Raw genomic sequence first — 26,410 nt, 5'->3', positions numbered from 1 at the left:
TAGTGGTCCAACCCACTGCAATGGAGGTCTTTTGCCCAAAGTGGGGCTCAAACCCACAACCCTGAAATTGAGAGTCTCGTGCTCTACCTACTGAGGTGTCCCAAGGCCCAACTGGCCACCACTACAAGACATAGCTCAGTTGGTTAGGGCACAGTGCTGATAATACCAAGGTCCAATCCCTATATGGGACAGCTGCATATTCCTACATTGCAGAGGGTTGGACTAGATGATCCTTGGGATTCCTTCCAACTCTATGATTCTATGAGAGTGAGTTCTATAAGTATTTCGTGTCGCCAGGCCCAAGCTGTGGAACACACTTCCAGCAGAGAGACAGCGGGCACCCTCCTTTCAGATTTTCAGGAGTCCCTTTGCAGCTGCTTAATTTGCTGGTCACTTTAATGACTGTCTCTATTGCTTCTAATTGTGCTTTACTCCCCCCCCCCCTTTTTAATAACCTCCCCAAAAATATTTTATCGTATAGGCGTGTCAATAATTTTATAAACAAACAAACACACTTGGTGCCCAACTCCCATCATCCCCAGTCAGGACGGCCACTGCTCAGGGATGATGGGATTTGTAGTCCAATGACATCTGCAGGGCACCAAGTTGTGGGAAGACAGAGCCAAGGCCTCGAACGACATCACTGAAAGCTTCCGCTTGGACACATGCGGAGGCAGAATTTACTGATGAGTCCATGGGCATCTTCTACATGTGGCAAGACTGGAACCAGCCTACTCTGGAGACTGCCAAATCTCTCCAGCATAAAATCCCATCACAAAGAAATGCACCAAGATACCTTGTTTCCCACACAGGACTTTCCCATTAGGCCTTCTGACTTCCCCAGCATTCGGCAGCTTCCTCCTACATTCTGCCCTTGGCGCGAGTTAAGGCCAGTCCACCTCAATCTCAAGTGATCCCTTTGCTGGTTTAAAGGCAAAAGGTTTTGATTATCTTAAATTTGCAGCTTTTACAGTGGTACCTCGAGTTAAGTACTCTATTTTTTGCTCCATAAGACTCACTTTTTCCCTCCTAAAAGGTAATGGGAAATGTGTGTGCGTCTTATGGAGCGAGTGCAGGCTGTGCAGCTATCCCAGAAGCCAGAACAGCAAGAGGGATTGCTGCTTTCACTGCGCAGCAATCCCTCTTGCTGTTCTGGCTTCTGAGATTCAGAATATTTTTTTTCTTGTTTTCCTCCTCCAAAAACTATGGTCTTATGGTCTGGTGTGTCTTATAGAGCGAAAAATACGGTAATTAATTCGTTCCGGAGGTCCGTACTTAACCTGAAACTGTTCTTAACCTGAAGCACCACTTTAGCTAATGGGGCCTCCTGCTGCTGCCACGTCGCCGGAGCACAATTTCTGTTCTCATCCTGAAGCAAAGTTCTTAACCTGAAGCACTATTTCTGGGTTAGCGGAGTGTGTAACCTGAAGCGTATGTAACCTGAAGTGTATGCAACCCGAGGTACCACTGTACCTGGTGCATTAACCAAAAGGAGGAAAAAATGGAAAAGCACAACATGGTTTTGAAGGCAAGAGAGTCAGCTGCCCCATGGAGACACTGAATTGCATAGACCGGGCAGCTGTTCCCATCTCCTCAACCTCAGGACAACGCAGTTTCCCCACTTGCTCTCAAGCAGCTGCCCTGCTCATCTTACTCTTTCTCTCCCTTGCTAGTGACCTCATCCCCAGCTCCAACCCAAGAGAAGTCAACACTCCTTCTTATGATTTGCAGCCAGTTCCTTAAGTGACACTTGAAATGGAGTGTCCGCAGATGAAAAGGGAGCCGAACAGGGTTTCAAAGAATCCAGATATGGGAGCCATTGAGAAACACTTGGACACAACTCAAGACACGTGTATCAGAAACCAAAAGGGAGAGCTATGAGATGCAGTCAACACACCCACTGTTCACATGGACAGGAAAGACTGGGGCATGCCCCAACGAGTTTTCAAGTTTGCCCAGAGGGAAAAGAAGACGTTCCTGGACTCCAGGACAGCTCTGGCACTACCTCATCTTGCAGTTATTTGAGAGGGATTGGGGTGTAAAGCAGCCAAGCTGTTGCCAATAAGCAGAGATGGCCCTGACAATGTTCATGGGACGACAGCCTAGTGCCTTCCAGATGCTAGTTGGACTCCAACTCCCATCAGCCCCAGTAGGCACAGCCAGTGATCAGGGATGATGGGAACTGTAGTCTAACCGGATCTGGAGGGCACCAAGTTGGGGAAGGCTGCTTTAGGGACAGAATCATTTTTAAGCAGCCTATGCTCAGGAAACATTTATTCCTATGACCATGTTCTCCCGCTTCCCAAAGATGCAAGTGAAACCCTTCAGATTTCTGCATTAGAGGCCGATGGCAGCTGCAAAGAGCGGGGCTTTCTTAGTGGTGGCACCTTCCTTAGAGAATTCTATTCACAGGGAACCACACCAGACCATTTCTATTACGAGGATTTGAAGACCAGTTAAAACAGGTGTTCCTCTAGCTGGCCCATTGTAAAGGGAATACCTGTTTGTAGGTGTACGTGTAGTATTTAACGTGAAATGTCAGATTGCTTTTATAGCTCTTATGTGTAAGTCATATTGAGAGCCTCTGAAAGGAAAGCATATATGTTGTTTATTGGTGGTCACTAGGAGCTGCTGGAAAGGTTAAAACACATTTTAAATAAAACACTCACGGTATGCTCACAATCCAAGTATTTCTGCCTGGGGTGTTGCAGGGCAGGAAGTCTGACAATATTGCCCACCACAGTTTCTGCCGGTTAACTATAATCTCACAGTGCATCTCTTTTTATTATTATTAAAGATTCCTTAGTTTACAAAAATACATGTGATGTCTCTTTTTTCAAGCTGTGTTTTCTACAGATCAGTTTCATTGGTTGCGAGACATTAATGTTGCACGCAGTTATCACAGTGCATCTCTTGACAATTTAGGCACGCAGTCAAATCAACTGGCACCCACCCACTGAACCTTCTGCAATTAAATAGCCAACGGGAAAACAACAGTTAGGAACTGTAGGGCTGCATCCCTGTAGGATAAGGAACAATTTTAGCAAATAAGCTGTTGCCTATTAAGTGCGAGATCTCCTGCAGAAACTTTTTCGGGACTATGCAATCAGTGGCATGATGGACGAGCCCTGTTAAATACAAATTATGATATAATCTGGCTATTGTAGGCCTCTCAATAAAGGGATTAACACCAGGCTCGTGTGAGCTGGTGCAGAGTGAATTCTGACAGAGGGGAGGAACGTTGACTGGGAGCCAGTTTATACACTGAGCAGAAACAAACGGTGAAGCTTTTCATGGGCTGCACCATTTCAGGCAGTGGGTGAAGAATGAATGTTCTTTGATGGCAGCGCTCTAAGCCTAGAAAAACAGCTGTGTTCAGCCTAGCCTTCCCTTCTATGCTAGCTGTCTAAGTGCAGGAGGGTTTTCTCAGGAGGAATTCAGAAACGCCATCGTACTACCTGCAGTGCATTAAGTTTCACAGTCCTGCAAAAAGCTTTATCGCTTGGTTCTGCCAACTGTATATAATGGCCATACAGATCTTTTGGCTTCTACCATTCCCAACCAGGCTCTGGAAATACACAAGAAATGTCTGCCTTGCACTTCATCACAAGATCTCAGATCCTCACTTGAGCAGGGTTGGACTAGATGAACACCAAGTTCCCTTCTAATTTCTATAAGCCCACAAGCCACAAATAATGGCTGGTGTGTTGTGCTACAATTGGTGGGACACAGGTTAGGCAGGTATGTGTGTGTATGTGCCATCATATAGTTTAGTCACTAGGTGGCACTGGGCTTAATTAAAGCATCTGGGTGGAGTCAAGAGTTTCCTGTTCGGCTCTTATTTTAAGACATAGTAAACGTTGTGGTCTAGCAGCTTGGCTGGTGTGTCTTAAATAATAGCAGGCCTACCCTAGAATCAGATGATGAACTGGGCAGGTTTGTGCATTCATCTAACCCTAAAGAGATGCAGCCCACACACATGTCCTAAATTTAGCAGGTCTGTTTAACACGGCCCAACATTTTAGCATTTGAGGCATAAAGGCAGCTCATGAACTATGGCCAGTAGGGAAGTGAAACTAGCTAGTTGTAGCACTGTTAAAAGTCAGCCAGGAACATCTCTCCCAACCCTAGACCACACCCCTTTCTGTTATTGCATACTGATTGTTCTGAAGGAAAACCCAGTGCATATCATTTCTGTGTCTTTCCAATGAAAAGGTTGACATGATCTTCCACTGATGTAGAAAATATTTGTTGTTTAGTCGTGTCCGACTCTTCGCGACCCCATGGACCAGAGCACGCCAGGCACTCCTGTCTTCCACTGCCTCCCACAGTTTGGTCAAACTCACGCTGGTAGCTTCAAGAACACTGTCCAACCATCTCACACACATATATATGGAGAGTCATACCAGAACTTTGAGAAATTAATGCAGCAAACTCTCAGCTCTGTTTTCCAAAGGCTGTGATGGCTGTTTGAAATAACTCCAGTTCCCTCCTCCTCCCATAATGTGCAAACTCACTGGTTGAGCTTTTAAACCGGTAAGGTTGTCCAGGATCACCCCAAGGCAAGAGTCCCTTTTGCTGGATCAAATCAAGTTTCCTCCAGCGTCCTCTCTGAAGCAGGGGCCGCTGAATTAAGTTCTTTAGGGCATGAATAAATGCACCAGCCTTCTCCTGTGGGCTGTGCACAGCATTCGGCATTTAAAGGTAGACTGCTTCTGAACAGAGAGGTTCTCCAGTGCTAGCTTGGCAAACACCCAACCAGCTCACGAACAGGATGCAAGATTCCTGCTATACCATTCTTTCCCTCTCCCCCCCCCTCCCCCACGAGCCTGCAGGGATCCACTGTTTCTACGGATCTTTGCGCTTCTTCTTTTCTGCCTTGTGATGAAAAAGCAGTAAGAAGTACTTTCTTGCGTAGACCGCAATAAGTTGGCGAACGCGCTTGTATAGAAGTAACAGTGCGGCCTATACTCAGTCTAATACAAGCGACTGACACGTCCACACCCCTTTTCTTTGCTGAAAGTAGGGGAAAAGTCTGGCCGAAAAGAAGTGGAATAGAAGTCTTGATCCAGCCAGCCAGCAAGCCAGACCCCCTGTAAAGGGCGCCGACATATCGCAACAGTTGCGTCGCCCCCTCCCCGCTGCCGAACCTGGCGGATTCTTCCCGCTACTTCGACTCAAACATCTGGAAAAATGCTCCGGGCCGAGGCGGGCGCACACCCCTTCCTGCAGCTCTAAAGCAGGCAGGGAGCAACTCCCAGGCCGCTTCTCCGCTTTCAGCCGCTGCCAACCCTTTAACAAGAGAAAGGAGGAGACTGCCGGAGGTATTTCCCTTCAGGAGGGGAGGGGGGCTCGCCAGAGAGACCGGACGGCAACGGCGCGGCGCGCCTCGTCACGGTTTCCCCCGAGGAGGAGGAGGGGCGCTCGGCAATCCTGCAAATCTCTCGCCCACGGGAGCGTTTCCCCACCACCACCCTAACGCGATCCTAGACTTCCTCGAGAGTAAACCCCCCCCCCTGCCCCGCGATCCAGGGCACTTTCGAGGAAACGTGCCCCTAGTTTCTCGCTCTTTCCCCAAATGCCTCCGGCGCTGCAACTTTACGCGCGCGTAAACTTTTACGCGCACCCAGCCAAGCCCCGCGTTGCAAGGGGGATGTGCGCAAAAGTGGCCCGCGCGAGAATCCATCCGGCCCGCCGGTGCCTCCGAGGAGGTAGGGGCACCTAGCCCTCCCTCCGAAGACGAGGCACACGTTTTAAGAGCTCTTAAAACCACGGTAGAGTTTCCGGAGGGTGGGGAGGTGGAGGGAAGCCCGGAAGGTTTCTCCAAGGAGAAGGCAGCCTTACCTAGAGGGCAATGGTCTGGTCCCAGCAGGAGCCGCGGCGGCGGCGGCGGGTGGCGCAGCTTTAGGGCGCAGAGAAAGGGAGCTGCCCTGGGATCCCCGGGGGACCTGAACGAGGACTGTGCGCGCTGCTGCTGCTGCAGCTGAGGATCGCAGCCTCTCCTCGCGACTCCTCCCCGCGGCCAGGAGGGTTGTGCTCGCCTGGCCCGCGCGCAACTTTCTGAAGCTGCCTTTGCCAAGAAGGGGTGTTGAAGAAGCTCGGAGGGGGCGGAGGAAAAAGGAGCTGTTGTAGCCCCGACACTTCCGAGCTGATCGCAACTTTTTCTTTTCTTTTTTTTTTTTAAGGGAGCCTCCCTCTGCCCAAGCTGTTTGACCATAAAAGGAGAGAGGCTGCTCGGAGCGAACAGCTGAGCTCACTCATCGGGGAATGTGGCAAGGAGGGGAGGCTGCCGGCGACCACGCAGAAAAGGAGGAGGGGGCTTCCTCTCCTCCCAAAAGGCTGCAGCCCCTCGATGAGTCCGAGCCTGGGCATGTTTTTGCTCTGTGGGGCCCGGCGGCCCGATGCGGTGTGGGGGCCGCCTCCTAAGACTAACCGCGTGCGCAACGCCCTCCTCCTTGGGCTTCCTCGGAAGTAAGCGGCGCCCGCCTCCCCGAGTTCACTAGCCCCCGGTAAAGTGGACATAGGCCTGGTGTTCTACTCGATCCCCCAGTGAGGATCTGTCGAGTGTTTTTCCCAGTAGGTGAAAGTTCGCCACGTTAGCGCCCCAAGCCTAAAAAACTGCTGAAAAGCCTCGAGACAAGAGTTCAGTAGTTTACTCCCGGTGCGTAAGGATGCGTTAAGATTGCAGTCCAGACGGAATGGGAAAGGCGGCAGCACACAGGTTAATGCGTCTCCGTTTCTCTGGCCAGCCTTAGGTGTTTCATTCCTCCCCCAGCGGGCCCCTGTCGTGGCCCCTGTCTCCCCCCCCCCCCACGGCCCTCAGCTCAAGGCCCTGGTGAGGTTTATGGTTTCCTTCATACTTTTGCTGATCTCTTCCCCTCACCCCTTCTCCTTTCTCCAAAACCACCTTGACTCTGGGTGTGTTTTCCCCCTCTTAATGCACATCTTGAGTTCGCCTCCTGCAGCCTCACTCCCTTTCTCCCTCTAGGAATGACTTCATTTCCTTTGGAGGCGCGCGCCCCCCTCCAAAAAGCTGTTCTTGATGAGTCAGGGTCTGCCTTGGCTTCTCCTCCAACCACCCACCCACCCACTCTCTCCCCTCCCTGCCCGAACCAGCTGCAAGGCTAGCATCTGACTCAGAATTTCCTCTTAGAAAACTGTGAGGAAGTTTGTTCTTTCCACATACAAAAAACCCAGTGTTATCATGACCCAACATGGGGTTTTTTTGTTTGTTTGTGTGTGTGTTCTTCTTGTCTTCTCTAGCCTGGAGTGCGAGTTCAGGGTACAATAGGAACTCCCTTCCTAACTTGAATGGCGCCATTCAAAAGCATCAGGAATGATGGAGGTCTCCTGACATGAGGGCCACAAAGGGGGGTGGGGTGGGAGGGATACAGTTCTCTGAATATATCTGTGGTGTTTCTCCGTCCTGGACTGCAGCCCACAAGATGTCGTCTCTTTCCCATTCCCTATTTGTGGTTTGCTTCTGGGACCCCCTTAGGTATAGATTCATTTTTTCCCCTACGAAGAATTCACCTATGCAATGCTGTCTCTTTAATTTTAGCTGATGGAGTCTGTGAGGTCTGCATTTCTATACAGTGGTACCTCGGGTTAGGTACTTAATTCGTTCCAGAGGTCCGTTCTTAAGCTGAAACTGTTCTTAACCTGAAGCACCACTTTAGCTAATGGGGCCTCCTGCTGCCACCACGCTGCCGGAGCACTATTTCTGTTCTCATCCTGAAGCAAAATTCTTAACCTGAGGTACTATTTCTGGGTTAGTGGAGTCTGTAACCTGAAGCGTATGTAACCCGAGGTACCACTGTACAACCTTGTCTGTCTTGCACGATTCAGGTGACTAATAAAGACCGAGAAATCCTGTTCCTAGCTTGTGCTGGAGATACACCACTGCTATGCAAGCGAAATAAAATAAATAAAATAAAATAAAAAAATAAAGTTACAGTGTCTACACAAACTAAAGACTTCTATGTGATTTACAAAAGGCAAAAGACTCCCAATGCCTGCTCAGTGAGGGAAATACAACACCAAGAAAATATACAGAAATGGGGAAATAACCAACACACCCAGCCCAGACTGCCTCTGTGTCAACATGTCGTGTGGACACAGTGGCGGACAGTGAACTGAGTAATAGGGACGCGTCCTCAGAATTGCCACAACATGCAGAAATCCTCATGTTCCCACCGGCACAGCTAGGAAGTGATTTGGCTCAAATCCCATGACGCCAATCCCTGCCATTTTTGAGAGTAACGTCTGAAGGGGCAGAAGGAGAGCCCGCACAACATGGCACCCACATGGCTTCCAGGGCAAGAGGAAGCCGGTTCTCCTGGGACAAGGGTTCAAAAGCCATTTGGAGTGGGAAAGACAATCCTGGCAAGCTGCCCAAGGAAGTGGGGGGCAAGAGAGGCAAGGAGAGCAGCCTACCAGCACCACATGGACTTCCAGTGGCCTGCTGCCTGGGGCTGGGAAGCAGGACTTCGAAGCCTCCACCGGGGAAAGGGAAGAAATGCCCCCTATTAAATGCCTTACAAAGAACAGTCCCGTCAAGGGCAAAAGAACTCGGCCACAGCAGCACACAGAGATCAAAACACACCCTGAGGATCTTCTGCAGGGGTTGCGAAAGAATCTCTAGGTGGGTGGAACAGCTTATGTTTCACAGCAGCCATAGCCAATGTGGCCCCTTCTAGATGATGTGGGCTGCAACTCTCATAACCTCTGACCACTGGCCACGCTGACTGGGACTGATGGGAATTGGCACCCAACAACATCTGGATGATGCCGCCATGTTGCTATTTCAAATCCACAACAGGAAAGAGGTGAGGCCCATTGGTAATTTGACACACCAAAATTTGGCATGCACCCCCCCAAAATATTTATTGTTTTCACAATAATTCCCATAGATACAGTTGCTTTTTATAGATCTCAGTAGGTACCCGTATAAATATAGGCTTTTTCTTCTTCTTCTTCTTGTTTTGTACCCTCTTGGCTCGGGGCCCTGCACAGGGGAACTTCCTGCACCGTCCTAATTCAGGCCCCCCCCCCACAATCGGGGACACCTGACGCAGTCAGCAAAACTGCTGCATAGGCCAATAACTAGTCCTGCTGGCCCCCCATGACAGCTCATGTGACCAGTCCACCTCCCCTGCTCTGTGGTTTGATAGGCCAGCCCTGCTAGGCAGCATGATCCCGCCAAATGCCATTCCCCTATGGTATCCTTCCCTCATTGTCCCTCTCCTCCCCACACGGCATCTGGGGGCAGCATCACCCCCAGAGGCCTATCCCATCGCAATCTAGAAAACCTGAGTGGCCAGAGAGAGAAAGGACCCTGGACTACCCCCCTCCACTCTTAAAATCACATTCTTATAGGTTTGCAGGGATCCCCCCCAAACCCTATAAATTAATAAATGGTAGGATATTGATTGGGACGCGGGTGGCACTGTGGGTTAAACCACAGAGCCTACGACTTGCCGATCAGAAGGTCAGCGGTTTGAATCCCTGCGACAGGGTGAGCTCCTGTTGCTTGGTCCCTGCTCCTGCCAACCTAGCAGTTCGAAATCACGTCAAAGTGCAGGTAGATAAATAGGTACCGCTCCGGCAGGAAGGTAAATGCCATTTCCGTGTGCTGCTCTAGTTCGCCAGAAGCGGCTTAGTCATGCTGGCCACGTGACCCAGAAGCTGTACGCCGGCTCCCTCAGCCAATAAAGCAAAATGAACGCCGCAACCCGAGTCGGGCACGACAGGACCTAATGATCAGGGGTCCCTTTACCTTTACCTTTAGGATATTGATTATGTGAAGGATATTGATTATGTGAATTATTATACAAGCTGCAGAGGAATTCATGGGCTAGCCTATGTAAACTGACCTGGCCAAGCTCGGGTCATTAAGAAACAATACAGGGCCACTGAGCACCAATGGCAGTGCAAGAGAACTGTCCTTCCCCCCCCCCCCCGTCCTGAGATGTGAACAAAGACTGGGGGGTTGGATGTTTGCTAGGGTAACTGAGTGTGAGGTGACAGGAAAAGAGAGTATTGAGCAAGAGTTGCTGGGAAGAAGAAGGACTGGGATCCATCTTGGGCAGGCTGGCTGAAGGCTGGCTGGGAGAGATGCCTTGGATTCCAGCACTGAACTGCTGGGGAAAACAAGCCCCTCTTGAGACGACCATGCTGTAAGATCTGGACTCCCTCCATGAAGACTGAAAGTGGAAATGTGTGTAATTAAACCATATTTCTTAAAGCTACAACAGCCTCCGTTGTGTCTCAATTCTCCAAAGGAGCACAGGTCCTGGTTGAGGGCCAAGGCCTCTGGAATCCTGTGCAACAGCTTGGCAGGGATATCAATATCAAACTAGAGCGGAATAAAGTGTGTCCCTCCCCTTCCCTTGTTTACTTCTCTGCGTACTCCTCCCAGGAACCCTCAGCAGTTGGGAACGGAATTTGGTGCTGGATGTTTGTGTCTGGAGTCCAAAGCGAGGTGCCTGTTAGGGTTCTAGGCAGCAGAGGGTTAGCAATGTGCTCAGGTATGTTCTGAGGCCTTGCTGTTTCACGCAAAGTCCTTTCTCCATAGTGTCCCTTCTCCACAGCCTCCTCACCCCATGAGCTCTGAGTGTGTGCAACCTGAGAGATGCCAGAGAGATATGCAGCTTTATGTCAGTACTATACCAACTGCACTGGCTCCCGGTGGAGTACAGGATCAGGTTTAAGGTGCTGGTTTTAACCTTTAAAGCCCTATATGGCCTAGGACCCTCGTACCTACGGGACCGCCTCTCCTGGTATGTCCCACGGAGGACCTTACGGTCTTCAAACAAAAACATCTTGGAGGTCCCGGGCCACAGGGAGGTTAGGCTGGCCTCAACCAGAGCCAGGGCTTTTTCGGCTATGGCTCCGATCTGGTGGAACGCTCTGTCACAAGAGACCAGGGCCCTGCAGGACATGACATCTTTCCGCAGGGCCTGCAAGACAGAGCAGTCCCACCAGGCCTTTGGCCAGGGCACAACCTGACCCCCTCCTTTGGCAATCCTCACAGAGCCCAATGGTTGCCATTAATCTGATCTGAACTGATTTTATAATGAAATGGTTTTAGAATGTTGTATCATTTTACTGTTGTTAGCCGCTCTGAGCCCGGCTTCGGCTGGGGAGGGCGGGATATAAATAAAATTTTATTATTATGATGTGCTCTATCATCTAAGTTCTGCCCTCTTTGTGTGGGGTCTATAGTGGTGTGCTGCAAGTGGGTGTTGTATCATATCTAATGCTCTGTGGTGATGACGTGAGTCAGTTGTGGGGCTACCTCTTCTTTTAATCCCCTTTCTGTTGAAATCAATGGGAGAGAAATTTGTTGTGCTAGGACTGGGGTTGAATTAGCAGCGGAGGTGCTGACTGAAGGGGTATCGGATGTGGCATAAATGTGTTCCTCCCTTGGTCTTCCCACCTGCAACTCGGCCCTGTTTTTGCTGTTCCGCCAGCATATTTCTTATGGTGCCAGCACACCTTGCGTTCTGTCAGCAAAGCGCCATGTCTGCTGCCTCCTAAAGCGCCTTAGCCATTAGTGAAGGATCGCAAACCATGCTTTGCAGTATACCACCTCCCCAGTTAAGGTCAGCTGCCGTAGTGTGATGGCAAACAGTTCTGAATAAAAGCAGAATTCTTTACACCATGGGTGGGTAGCCAAGGTAGTGCCCTCCCTATGTTTTGGACTACAACTCCCATCATCCCTGGCTATTGGCCATGCTGACTGTGGCTGGTGGGAGTTGTAGTCCACCATGTCTGACAGGCACCACATTGGCTATCACTGCAATGCACACTACCCTGCACAGCAGTAATACCCAAATTATGTGTTACAGCATATGACTGTATTTCTCCCCCTTTTTTATTTTGACAAAGTAATAATCATAAATAAATAAGAATAAAAATGTGCGCCTCACCACCGAGACCATTCCATTGTAACTATCCAACCTTCCAGAATTTCAGCACCTCTTGCGATGGTTTGACCCCTTTCTGTTTTAACAGTACAAATTCTGCAAACACCTTCCGTATCTCCTCAAAATAATTTCTCCTGCGTATTCCCCGTTGTGCCTTAATGGCACACGCTAATTTATCATTAATAGCTATATCCCGCATCTCTTTATACCATTCTTCCAGTTTATATTCACCTTGCCCCTTCCACTTCCTAGCTATCGTAATTCATGCAGCTGTCAATAAATTTGTGAGCAAGTCCTTCATAGCCTGCGAACCTTCCACCCCATCGTAAATTGATAATAATGCTACCTCTGGACTTTCGGTCAGCATTAACCCAGTGGTTTCTGTTATCTCCTCAAACACCCTTTGCCGGAAAAATTGTACATATTTACACCCCCACCACATGTGAACATAATTCACAGTGTCTTGGCATCCCTTCCAACACCGTATATTCCTTGTTTATTTGATTTAATCTGACTGGCGTTAAATACCATCTCCAAACTACAGTGGTACCTCTGGTTAAGAACTTAATTCATTCTGGAGGTCCGTTCTTAACCTGAAACTGTTCTTAACCTGAGGTACCACTTTAGCTAATGGGGCCTCCCGCTGCCGCCGCACCACCATCGTGCGATTTCTGTTCTCACCCTGAAGCAAAGTTCTTAACCAGAGGTACTATTTCTGCGTTAGCGGAGTCTGTAACCTGAAGTGTCTGTAACCTGAAGCATCTGTAACCCAAGTTACCACTGTAATTTATAATAATTTTCTTTTAGTCTTATAGACAACATTTTCAATGTACGATTCTCCCATATTTTCCCATGACTGGGAATGACTGGTGCATCGCAACAAACAAGCTCTCCAAAGTACCCACTTTCAAAGGACTGTGCCTGTTGTAAAAGGTAAAGGTAAAGGACCCCTGACAGTTAAGTCCAGTCGCAGACGACTCTGGGGTTGCGGTGCTCATCTCGCTTTACAAGCCGAGGGAGCTGGTGTTTGTCTACAGTTTTTCCGGGTCATGTGACCAGCATGACTAAGTCGCTTCTGGCGCAACATAACATCAAAACCAGAGCAGCGTGAGGAAACGCTGTTTAACTTCCCACCGTAGTGGTACCTATTTATCTACTTGCACTTTTTGGCATGCTTTCGAATTGCTAGGTTGGCAGGAGCTGGGACTGAGCAACGGGAGCTCACCCCATCGCAGCATAATTCTCAGCGTAATTCACTGTTCTGGGGTCACCTTTTCGCAGTCAACCTCTCCTAGTGATGGCTCTGCAAGTTGCCACGGCATGGTTCAACATTCTTGATGGAAAAACACAGCAGAATGACTCATTCTCAGAGGAAGTGGCAGATAGTACGTTTCTACATGAGTTACTATACTCCTCTGTGGGCTGGTAGTTCCTGCTGCTGCAAACTTTAAAAAAGTAAACATTTCCGACTGTTAAGATGGAAGTGTGCTTTCGTTTTTATGTCAGAAATCTGAAACTGAAATCTTCCACAGGGATCAAAAACCTGAGAAATACTGCCCCATAGATTGTGGTATTTCTAATTACAGTGCAACAAAATATGTAAGAGGCAAAAAAATAATAATTTAGGAACGCAAACAGCTTTAGATCTTAATGAGAAAATTATCCTAGAGAACAGTTAGTTTATCACCAGTAGGCAAACATTTATCTCAACACGACCACTCCCTTTCTGATACCTTGTCTCCTGCCCTGATCTAGACAACACCGGAAAGGGTGTGTTCCAAGGAACTAAAAGACTTTTAACTCTTGTTACTGGCATGAGACAATTGGTTTAAAAGATACCATTCCGCTTCTGAAGTCATTGTAATAGTTTGTAGCCCCCTGCTGGTCAATGTATTTTGTACAGTATCTGAAATGTTGTCTGACTGGCACCCACACTAGTCATGGCATTTGTTTGCTTACCTGATTTGCCTTCCTGTACAGTTGCTGCGAAGCTCAGGGAAAGGACGCAATGAGGTGTGTCCAACCATTTTCCTCCCATGCTTACCCTATATATGCCGACTTGACTGCTTCAGTCAAGCTATACTCCTTCAGACCTTACACTTTCAAAAGTGCTATATAGCTTGTGTTCTGCATTTGCTAAAAATCAGTCTGCTAGTCTTTTAGCGTGCTCTGGAATCCCTCACCTTCACTGTTCTGCTTTCGACACCTGCTAATATTTTGTTTTGTTTACGCAAGCCTACCCAGACATATAATTTACTTATGTCTACTTGTTTTTAAATTATGATTTTATCTATATTTATGATATTATTTTTTTATAAGATATTTATTAGGGTTTTACAAAGAACAGAGATTTACAGAATAAAAAGAAAGCAAAAAAAGGAAGAAAATAAAAAAATACAAAAAATACATAGAAAAAAAGAAAATACAAAATACGAAGAACAAATAGATAGGAAAAAAATAAAAAACAAATCCATTTTTTGATATCTTTAAGCTCATTTGCTTGTTTCCTTGACCTCCTCACACCTCCCCTTTTTGTATTCCCATTTACATAATCAATTCAGCAAATCCTTACCCTCTTTCATTTATCTTAACTCTATATCTTAACATATTATAACTATATGTTTTCATCCATTATCAATCCATTTTTGCATATTCTTATTAACCTTGTTGCTAATGCCACTTATTTTCAATCCAGCATCATTTTAACATTCATTAATTTTACAATATTTCTGCAAATAGTCTTTAAATTTCTTCCAATCTTCTTCCACCAACTCTTCTCCCTGGTCTCAGATTCTGCCAGTCATTTCCGCCAATTCCATATAGTCCATCATATATTTATGATAACCTTATTATGTCTACAGTGGTACCTCGGGTTAAGTACTTAATTCGTTCCGGAGGTCCGTACTTAACCTGAAACTGTTCTTAACCTGAAGCACCACTTTAGCTAATGGGGCCTCCCACTGCTGCCGCGCCGCCGGAGGATGATTTCTGTTCTCATCCTGAAGCAAAGTTCTTAACCTGAAGCACTATTTCTGGGTTAGCGGAGTCTGTAACCTGAAGCGTATGTAACCCGAGGTACCACTGTACTTGCTTTTTAAAGTTCCTTGATCTTGTCAGTATTTAAAAAAAATAAATATTTTACACAATTTTTTAATATTAAGGGGTCTGGTCTATAAATTCTCTTAAATATAAAAATAAAATGCTATTTACGTGATGCAATTCCTACCTCCCCTGAGTGCTATTAGCTGGGACCTTCACCTTTTGAGGGGCATGCACATATAGGTATTTCTGTATCTGTGTGTGCATCTTCAAAATGTATTTTTCACAGAAAGTGCACAGAGCAAATGTTATCAGCCCCTGGCTATCATGCTTCAGTATGGGCAAATGGAGATTTTGGGGGCAGAAGGCAGCAACATCCATTTACATTTGGTGATTTAAAAAAATTATACAGAGCTCTTGTGCAAAACTGATATTTAGCTATACTTACATGCCGGTAAAGAGGTCTTCCACAAGACTTCTATGGGTTTTTTTTTGTACTTCAGGTCTCATTCACACTTTCGCTTGCCCCAAATTTTGTTCGGATTGTATACCAATTATTTCCCCCCAGGTCTGAGAGCTTTTCTTGCTGTCCTGCAGTTGTGCCTTGGGAAAATCCAGTCTTACCTGCTGAATCAGAAGCTCGGTAAGCAAAGTCTCTCTTTGGATTTTCCGTGCATGAAAATTTCCAGTTCAGCAGGTAGAATCCAATTTTCGCAAGGCGCAGCCGCAGAGAAGCTCTTAGACCTGGAGGAATTAATCAGTACACAACACAAGCAAAATACAGGTCAAGCAAAAGTATAGATGAGCCCTCAGTTACAATCTCCAAGGTAACTCCCCATGCATGTTGAGGTCTTGAGAGAATAGTCCTTCTGAACAAAATTCAAACATACTCTCAGCAGTTGGAGAAAACAAGTACAGTATGCTCCTGGAAACAAAATGGCCAGATCGCGCTCAGGTGAGGAGCAAGAGGAAGCAGGGTGACAATAGGGACCACCCACCAAAACATTGTTTGTGACTAACTGCCCACCTCAAAAAAGTGTGTTAATAGGCTTTTACATCAGCAGTGACTGCAGATGTATAGTCCGTTGTTTTTACTTAATGGGTTTTTCACAGGAAGAAGTAACCTGGGTTAACTAAAATTAGTAAGTATGGGCTGGCATTTTGATTTTCCATTCTGACTGATGAAGATTTATGTGTAACTCAAAAGCCTTCTTTCTTCTGCATCAATAAAGCATTGTTCTGTCTTGTTACCTATTTTGTGTCTTTTCGGAACTTGTCTTCAAATGTTAGACAGACCTACAAAGTGGATAGCCATGAGCCATGAATTCGTTTTTGTCCCTCCCACAAAGCTACCTGTGAAATGGACAATTTCCCCTCTTGCTTTGCTTACACTGAGGTCCACCTCCGAGGGCCTTCTGGCAGTTCCCTCCCTGCGAGAAGTGAGGTTACAGGGAACCAGACAGGGGGCCTTCTTGGTAGTGGTGCCAGCCCTGTGGAACGCCCTCCCATCAGATGTCAAGGAAATAAATAACTATCTGACTTTTAGAAGATGTCTGGAAACAGCCTTGTTTAGGGAAGTTTTTAATGTGTGATCTTTTATCGTGTTTTTAATATTCTGTTGGGAGCCGCCCAGAGTGGCTAGGGAAAACCAGCCAGATGGACGGGGTATAAATACTGTATTTTTCCGTGTATAAGACTGCACTTCCCCCCAATTTTTTTAAGTTTAAAATTGGAGGTCATCTTATACACGGAATGTTGCAATTAATTATTTCTTCATTTTGGGCTCAAAAAATAGGGGTCATCTTATACATGGGGGCATCTTACACATGGAAAAATGCAGTTATAAATTATTATTATTATTATTATTATTATTATTATTATTATTATGCCTCAGAGAGGACTTTTGCTCCAGCCACTGTGGAACTAGTTCTCCAGACTGGCATGAAAACATGGTTTCCTGTGTTATTTATTTCCTTAAACTAGATTCACTGAGCTTGCTCTGCAACTGATCTGCAAGCCTAAATTAACACAGAACAAGCTTGTTCAGCAGGGGTGGTGAATACCTACATCCTTAGAGGACGGAAATTTGTATGTCTCATCTTATTCAGCCACACATTCGTGTGAGAACATTGCGCTGAAGAATGAATGGTAACTGACCTCTAAGGACTTGGTGAAGTCCACCGTAGCTACAGAATGGTTGATTCAAGAAACCAGCATTAACTTCAGATCAGTGTCTGTGTGATCAGGCTGGTGTACAATTTAGTTGCAATATGAGCTATGCTCAACTATCCCGGAACGGACATTGTACAAATAATCAGGTACTGCTTCATCTCCACGGCATGAGACTTTCAGCCCTGGCTGGATGTGTTCCTGGAGGTTTCATAGCATGATGTCATGCCTTTAGATTTCATGCATTCCTGGGGAATCTGTAGTCTCGTTGGTTTTGGAAAAACAAAGACACGAAGAGAACTAACAAAGAGCCAATCACACCAGCGATTCCTGGAACAAGTCTCTGTGATGTCCCCCCTTTCCCCCGCCCTGGTTATTTGCAGCGCAAATATGTCCTGGAAAGATGTCTACCATTCTTGGGAGACTTCAGAACAGGAGAAAAAGGAATTCTCCACCTTTCAGAATCAAAGGGATTAGATTATAATGAAGTAGTTAATGGGATAGTGGAGAGATACGCATGGCCTTGGTGACTTAAGTCACATTAGTCTGCACAGCACGACACGCAGCAGCCGTGGTCAGGATCAGTTTCCTCGTAAGCAGCATACCAGGGGCTTCCAGACCGTTGCTGTTTTGGACAGGATTCTGTCATGTAACTAGCAAATTCAAGTTGCGCAACGGCAGTTCATTGGAAGGTCTTATGCAACAAGTCAGCTTCTCCCAAAGATCAGATTTTTTTGTGCTAAGTAAAATGACTTGAAAGAGTACTGGGAATCATAGGAGAACGCTTGCTTTGGTGCAACTGTCACCCGGCTTCTCCCTCAAACAAATCAGAGGGTGTTATGTACTGAGTTGAATAGGATCCAAAAGGCAGCAGTCTGATTGGTCCTAGAACAATAGGATTCAGAATGCAGCAGTCTGATTGGTCCTAGAACAATAGGATTCAGAATGCAGCAGTCGGATTGGTCCACAGGAGCCACCCAATCCAGCTCCAGGTGGAAGGGAATCGGCAACCTGATTGGCCTACAGGAGAATCCCAGAACTAGCCAATCATGTGGGGCCCATTGTGTAAATAATGTATATAAGGCAGACATTCTGGGGGAACTTCCATTCCTCCTCACCACTATGAGCTGAATAAAGAGTATGAAATCCACTCTCGAGACTGAGTATATTTCAGAGTGGATGTTCATTAAATAGCAAACATATACTCTCCCTGCAAGTCAATCAGGATAAAGGCTCATTATACAGGCTCCCTGGAAGTGCCCTAACTTACGCAAAAACACATAAAGCTTAACAAATATTAAACTCAAACAAAACACACAAAGCAACCTCAAAACAACTATAAAAGTGGACAGTTTAAAACAGTTGCAGACTCTAAAGGCTGAGAATGCAGCAGAGAAAGGCTCCTTTCCAGTGGAAGGTTTATCACTAATGGGTCATTTCAGACTTCCACAAATCCGTTTCAGTCACCGATTTTCATTGTCACTTTGGTGTCCACATCAGGGGACAGAGCTTGGTGGCATATGCATCTGGAGGCGCCAGGTATACGAGTATTTCTACACCTGTGTCTGCACATCTTTTTCTTTTTAACATTTTGCAATTGGCAAAATGGAGGCTTGTGCATTTTTCAAGGTGGCTGAGCAATATCCATGCCTGTTTGGGTTTTTAACAGAAGTCAAACATGGATGTCTTGAACAAGAGTGATATTTGTGTAAAACTCACACAAGAGTGATAAAGAGGCCTTGAACAAGACCTCTGTATTTTATTTTATTCCATCTATCTATATCTATCTATCTATCAGCATCTATCTATCTATCTACAGTGGTACCTCGGGTTACATACGCTTCAGGTTAGACTCCGCTAACCCAGAAATAGTACCTCGGGTTAAGAACTTTGCTTCAGGATAAGAACAGAAATCGTGCTCCGGCGGCAGCAGGAGGCCCCATTAGCTAAAGTGGTGCTTCAGATTAAGAACAGTTTCAGGTTAAGAACGGACCTCCGGAACGAATTAAGTACTTAACCTGAGGCACCACTGTATCTATCATCTATCTATTTTAAACCAACCCAATGTATGCACTACGATTACAAACTCTGAAGCAATTCCCCATTTGTGTTTTGTGGTGAACTTGAGAGAAGAGGTCCTCAAGCTTTGGCTGTTGAAATTCAAGCATGCCTTCAGCCTGTCGTGATTGGTGGAAGTAGGCCTTTGGGCTGCCTGAAACAAAATGGCTGGGTTGTGCTCTGGTGAGGAGCAGACAGGAGTCGGGGTGTGTGGCATGCCCACTGAATGATGAACCCTAATTTTTTAAAAAAAAAGTCCCAACCCACCACAAACAATATTCCACATCAGCAGTGACTGCATATGTACAACGGGAGGTGTTTGCTTTTTGAATTTTCCACAGAAAGGGGCAATTCAGATTAAATGCTTAAAAATCTGTCATTTCGGTGACAATGCCATTGTGGCACAGCTGCACAGAATTTATGTGCGTGAGCGGCACTCCTTCCACAACAAACTCCCACCCAAGTTCAGTTACCCACTGCCTCACTGGCTGTCTCTGAGACTCAGATGGACAGATCTGCTCTGACCACTTCAGCCGGCCAGGATGGGCAAGGCCTAGAACCTCAAAGCAGCCTGTGCACATCCTCAGGGAGAACAAACCGAAATATATCCATTGCAACATGGACAGATGGTGCCTTAGCAGCTCCCACCTCTGACCGTGCCCCCAAAGTGGAACCCAGGCATTTTTAGAGCATTTCTGTGCAACATCTGCTTCCGTCGGGACTCAAATACACACACAGACAGGAATATTCGGAACTGTGCGGGGCTGCCCCATGTGGCGGGCCGCTGAACTACATGTTGCAGCAACTGCATAAGTAGTTTGATATACACATAACCCACTAACACAGCTTCCTGATCCTTAAGCATCAAGACTTCTCTGAGTTCTTGTGTTTCTGCATCCTTTGATTGCTCTTTGCTTCTGCCTTGTTTTTCTCTACCTTTATTTCTGGTTGTCCCTTGTTCCTGATTGGCTTTGCCCCATGGTTCCTGGCTCACCTGGTTCCTGGCCCATGGCCCAGCCCCATCGGGTTCCTTACAAATATACAAGGTGAGCATTGGCACAGGTAAGCATCCAGACACAACGCTAGCTTTAATACCACATCAGTGCCCCTAAAAGCAGCCAGCATCTCAGCACTGTTTGGCGGAACGACAGGGTACAAACGGAAGAAGCAAATACACGAAATGACTTGGGCATTTGAACTGCCAAAGTGTCTCCATCATCTGACCTGGTCCTGAACGTCGTGTGTGAAATAGCTAGTAGCCACTCAAATGACATTGAGCAAGCACCTCCTAGCCTTTAGTGCCTATTGAAGAATCACAGTCGGCTCTTGCACTTAACACAACATAATACATTTATCTGGTGCTGTGCCTAGTTCCAGGGCTGAGGTTGGATGGTTCAATGCAACTGCGCCCTGCATGTAGTGATAGTTGTGAGGTAGGAGAGTTGGGGGGGGGGAAATTTCACATCTGGCAACCTTGGGTTTCAGAAAGTATATAGGTAAAGGTAAAGGGACCCCTGACCATTAGGTCCAAAAGTGGCTGACTTTGGGGTTGCGGCGCTCATCTCGCTTTATTGGCCGAGGGAGCCAGCGTACAGCTTCCGGGTCATGTGGCCAGCACGACTAAGCCGCTTCTGGCGAACCAGAGCAGCACACGGAAACGCCGCTTACCTTCCCGCCAGAGTGGTACCTATTTATCTACTTGCACTTTGACGTGCTTTCAAACTGCTAGGTTGGCAGGAGAAGGGACCGAGCAACGGGAGCTCACTACGTCACGGGGATTCGAACCGCCAACCTTCTGATCCGCAAGTCCTAGGCTCAGTGGTTTAACCCACAGCGCCACCCACTTCCCAGTAGATAGGTAGATGAGTCTAAAAAGCCCGGGACACAAATTTTCACAGCCCTCTAGTGGCAATCCAACCATCTGGTAATTTCATTTTTTTTTTTTATTAAATATTTATTGGTATTTTCAAAAAACACACAACAAACAAAAACAAAAAAATAAACAAAATAAAAACAACACAAAAAAGCATATTCGAAACTAAACAGAAAAATAGAAAAAACACATACAATTTCTGATACTTATTTTCCTCAACCTTATTTCTCAGACCTCCTCACACCTCCCCTTCTTGTATTCCAATTTAAATTGTCAATTCAGCAAGTCCTTAACTTATTTCTTCACCTTAACTTAAACATTTATTCTAACATACTGTTATTTTACTTTACTTCTTTTTTCCATTTCCTCCATTTATTTTTAACAGCCTTATTTTCACTTAATTTAAAAAAAAGAAAAAAAAACCAATTTCACCTTATTAAAATTACACATCAATACTTATACCTCATTAATTTATTCTTAAACCTTTTTCCTAAGGTCGACCAAAATTTCCCTTCCACGGTTTACCCAATTTCCTTACCACTAACAAAATATAAAACAAACAAAGCAATGCAAATTATCCTTATGTACCCTTTGGATTCCCAACCTCCACCCACCCTTCTCCCGGTTCCAGTCCCCAACCAATATCCATCAGTCTTTATATTATTTATTTAGCCTGGAGATCTCAGGTCCGAGGCCCTTATGTCTCTCTCAGTTCCTTTCTGCCGGTCTCTTTGATAGACCTTGATGTTAAGCCCCAGGTCTCGGAGGGGCTCCGGCCCAACAGAATCGGTGTTGCTTCTAGCCAGTCCTCCATACTTAAAAGCAAAAGCAAAGCCTATGGGGTATTCCAACTCTTGTTTCAAATTTCTTTCAAATCCAAATGTCCCCACAGCTCCAGCTTCCACCTTCAACAAATTTATAATCCTCAGGTCTTCAGATCTCCTCCAAAGAGGATCTCTCCATTTTCCAAATTCCCAATCAAACCAGGCTTTCCGCATCCAGTTTTTATTGTCCTTTTTTATCATCATGTCAGGCCTCATATTGTAGCTCTCCTTTGACTCCCGCAAACCTCCATCTCCTCCTTCGTTTTCTTCAAAAAGAACATATTGCTCCATCGTGTCTACGCTTTCGGTTTCATTTATTTGTTCAGTTGAATAGGCTTCCTGTTTCAAATCCTTATCAGACTCCAAGCTGTTGTTTACTGTCCAGTGTAATAGCGATACCTCTGTAGACAAAGCATCGTACTCATCTTGTAAGTTTCCCAAGAGAACCAGTGCTCTGTCCAATTCTGCTTGGAATTTAGACACTCCAGCCATTTTTGTAATGTAGTATCCTTGTTACCCCTCTAGGGGGATTTAATTCCTTGATCTTCCTTTCAGCTCAAAAACCAAAAGTCCAGTTATTTTGTATCAACCTTATTTTCAACAAGTTATCCCGAATAAACCAGCAAAAACAGCAGAAACAATGTTCTCTTTTTCCAGCTGACAACTAGCTGACTAGCAGCTCACTTGACAGCTGTCAAAATCTTCCATGCAACAGGCTTTCTCATCGGACGTTCCCGGGTCTAGGGGGGGGTGTAGTTTCAGCTCCCAAAATTCTTTTTATCCTCCAGAATATCTTCTTATAATGTCCAAACCGTGAGGTCAGGATCTTTTGTTAAAAAAAAGCAAGAAACAGATTCTCTCGACCTTAGCTGCCCAGTCCTTTGCTTTAAGTTGTTTACAAAGAGGGGGGGGGTGGACTTCCTTTTTAGCCCCTTCCCGCTCGTTCCAAATCCAAGATAAGAAATTTTTTAAAGTTCCAATCTCCGTATTACTCACGGGTTGATGTTTTAGGATCCAATCACTCTTAGAAGAAGTTGGCGCTCTCTGTCAATGGCTTGCGGCTTCACTCCGTAGACGAGGGAGTACTCTCAGCACCACGCCTTACCCTGCCTCCGTTCCGAAGCCTTTAAAAAGGCTCCGTCGCGGATTGGGGGGGCGCAAATGGTGCCCGCCGAGTCTCTGTGTTCACAGGCATCCGCGCCTGTGATTTTAAGGGTCCCCGCTTCGCCGCAGCGGCCAGACCCAGACGCTACAGAGCCGATTCCCTCCGGAGCTCGGAGGGAATCCGCCATTAAACAGTGGCACCAACCCGGAAGTCCCCCATCTGGTAATTTCAAACTTGCTTGCTCAGGATTCCAGCGAATTGGGAGGTGGTGACATATTTGGAACCTTGCCTTGACCTCGAAGCAGATGTGCAGTCTCCACAATATGTACATGGGACAAAATCTTGCAGCCAAGTCACAAATGGCAGTCATCAAGTGTGGCAACCTCTCACCATAAGGCACAAGAAAGGATGAACTTTTAAATGTGCCATAAACAGAGAAGAAATCTGAACCACTCTTCCGATGTGGGAGAGACATGTTTTGTTGTAGCTGAGGCAGATGTTGTGCTGCTGCAGATGCACCACCGTGGTTTCTTCTCCCTGAGCTCCTCCCAGCACAATTCACTGGGAGTAGGATTTTTAAAAACCAGGCACTATTTCGGCTATGGCTTCAGGTAACACCTGAACTGGCTCAAACATAGGAAGGAAATCATTGCTCAGCGAAAGTGCCCCCGATTATTATTAAAGCTGACATCAGCTGGAACTGTGGCCCAGGATTAAGAATGTGTCTGTGCAGAAGATCATGCACTTTTCCCAATGGTTGTATGCCAACTCCAGTGTCAGAGGGAAGAAGACTAAGAATTGCAGGAGCTGGGGAAAAAACAATGAGTAGCAAGCTTGCTCAGGTCTTGCTTGCATGTGGGACTAGATGAGCCTTTGGTCTGATCCAGCAGAACTCGTCTTATGCTCGTGTCATAGGAACATTGGTGAACTCACTTGTCCATCTAGCAAAGACTGTTTATCCTGTCTGGCAGCGGCTCAACAAAATCTCAGATTTGTTGCTGGCTGGATTGATCCTGAGACCGGCCAAATATGTGCTCTGCTACTGAGCTACCTATGCCACACATACCCCACAGCTCTGTTCAGTGCTGCCCCCACCCCAGCTTTTTGCAGTTTGGCAATGGGAGGAGGAGGAACTTAACAGACTCTGTTCTCATTGCTGTGATTAAAACAGTATTTTGGCTGTACCACTCTTTCTTAAGTGTACGCCTTCGGAACAAAAGCAATAAAACAAAATGGGCATGTTAAGGAGTTAAGCTTAGGAGACTTCTTCCTAGAAAGGACCTTTCAGTGGGGAAGGATCCCATCGGAAACAGAACAAAGTCCGCACTAACGTTGTGGGTCCAATTGCTCAACATGGTCTTACCTGCTAGCAGAGGGGAAAAGGTTGTATTTGCAAGCTTTCCAAATGTTTGGTTTGTTGACCTTCATTCACCAGATGTCTCTCCCCAGCTATCGCACCATTGGAATAGCAATGCTCATTAACTTGGGGAGGAGGAGGCGGCCCCCTCAAATATTGTATTGGGGGGGGGCAAAGGAATTGGCTCCTATGGTCTGGGGCAATCACCACCCTGCTGGGGGATCTGTGAAAGGGTGTTGTGTGGGGAAGTCATGCGCACCTGTGGGTTCTGGCCCAGGCAAGACTCTGCCCCAGTATATCTGTCAGTGTTTCAGGGTGCCTCTTTCGCCTAGGCCCCCCCCCCCGCCCCTGAAAGACTAACAGGGCTGCTGTCTCTCTGGCATTGGACCTGCAGGCCCCATCACCCCCACCAACCAACGACCCACGTGGAGGGATAAGGGCTGCCGACGGGTTTCCCGGGCGTTCCCCGAAGATCAGGTCGCCGGAGGAGGGGCACCTTTGAACCGGATCGACAGCGTGGAGCTGCGCTGATCGTCCCGGCTGTAGCTCTCCGTCATATCTGCCTGCTGGTTCCCGGCTCCCGAGCGCGTGCCGGGGATCCCCTCCTCCGCGCCCCGCTATTCCCTCCCAACCTCCCCGCGGACGCTCCGTCTGGCACGGGCAGGAACCCACCCCCCCCTTTCGCACGCGCCGCAGACAATGCGATGGATGCCGCGCCGTCCACTGCGGGTGTGGTGCGCGCTCGGAGGCGCCGCTGCACTTCCCGGCGGCGGACGCGAGGAGGCTCCGGCGCGCGCGCCTCCTTCTGGGTCAGAGGCGCAGAGCCCGAAAGCGCCACCAAAAGAAAAAAAGCGGCCGCATCTCGCTGTCCCTCCCCGCGCACCTTCCGTCTGCCCGGGGCAAAGAGGGCTTGCAGGAGTGCCAACTTGAATAAAATAATGGGGGGGGGGGCAGGTAAAACCCCGCCTGGCATAATCGATCGTTTGGTGCCATGCACGCACAACTATTTGAATGGCAATGCCCGTCAGCTGGGGGGGGGGGGGGAGGAGGGATAAAATATTTGAGAGGGCTGCCCTCCCCCAAGTTGATAGGCATTGCAATTCAAATAGTGCGCGTGCACCCCGCCATGTGATCGATTATGGGGGCGGGGCTTACCCACTTCCCCAATATTTCATTCAAGTGGGCACCCCTACGCTCCAATATTTTATTGGGGGTCCCTCGGCCCCTAGGAGTTGGCTGCTATGGGGCTTGCGATGCCCGGGAGCTGGCCTCCCCCATCCCTCTCGCGCCCTCTGTCCCGACGGGCCTCGCTGTTCCAACGACCTGCAGCGCCCTCCTGCGCCCGTCGACTCGCGTTGGGCGTGGGCTTCCTCGCCGGCGAAGGCCGAAGACGACTGCAGTCGTAGCCGCTCTTCGCCGGCTGCCCTTCAGTGCGCAGTGCCCTCTCCCGGGAGCCAGGTGGGCGCACGCACAGGCTTGGCAGCCGCAGCCGACCAGCGGCGGCCCTGCTTCTGGACAGGTGCGGATTACGACGCCCGCCGGACTCTCCTCCCCGACCCTTGACCCGAGGCGACGACCCTGGCATCTGAACCCCCGCCACGATGCCACCCATGGAATCCAGGAACCGTAGAGTTGGACGGGACCTCCAGGGTCGTCTAGTCCAACCCCCTGCAAAACAGGAATCTGGAGTGAAGCATCCGTGGCAGATGGCCGCCACACCACCCCCGAGGGAGGAGAAGCCGCAACAACCCGTGTGAACCCTCACGGCTGGCTGGCTTTCTCCACCCACCCGCCCCGCTTGCTCCTCGGTGCCGCCTCGTACGGCGGCATGCCTCAAAATGGCCCCCTGGTAAAGAGCGGAGACCCGCTCTGCTTTCTCGTGTGAACGTGCCAACACGCCGCTTTGCAGCTTCTCCTCTCCACCCACCTGCCCCCCCCCCGGCATGGCAGGGCGTGTACCAGGCCGGCTGCTAGCTGGCTGGCTAGCAGGCAGCCCCCCGCCCCCAGCAGCAGCAGCAGCAGCAGCAGCGCGCGTCTCCTTGCCGCCTTGCGCTC

General features: G+C 47.7%; 1 protein-coding gene and 1 long non-coding RNA gene across 3 annotated transcripts in view; one reads left to right on the top strand and one right to left on the bottom strand.

Moving 5' to 3' along the window:
- Positions 1-6,250, bottom strand: part of ZYX (zyxin) — a gene marked incomplete at its 5' end in the record, with an annotated part of 32,265 nt that extends 26,015 nt beyond the window's left edge. Inside the window, one exon of one of the 2 annotated variants that reach the window (XM_083593238.1) lies at positions 5,845-6,250. In XM_083593238.1, the coding sequence (XP_083449364.1) occupies positions 5,845-6,217 (373 nt within the window). The remainder of the gene's footprint in view (positions 1-5,844) is intronic. The other variant, XM_083593239.1, reaches the window with a different exon arrangement.
- Positions 1-26,410, top strand: part of LOC310753126 — an 83,387-nt gene that overhangs the window by 6,375 nt on the left and 50,602 nt on the right. The window lies entirely within an intron of this gene.

Source organism: Podarcis filfolensis (assembly GCF_964270895.1).
Source record: "Podarcis filfolensis genome assembly, chromosome: 17".
In the NCBI taxonomy this organism is placed as follows: Eukaryota; Metazoa; Chordata; class Lepidosauria; order Squamata; family Lacertidae; genus Podarcis; species Podarcis filfolensis.
Note: the sequence above shows the minus strand (reverse complement) of the source record. Positions and strands in the feature narration are given on the sequence as shown.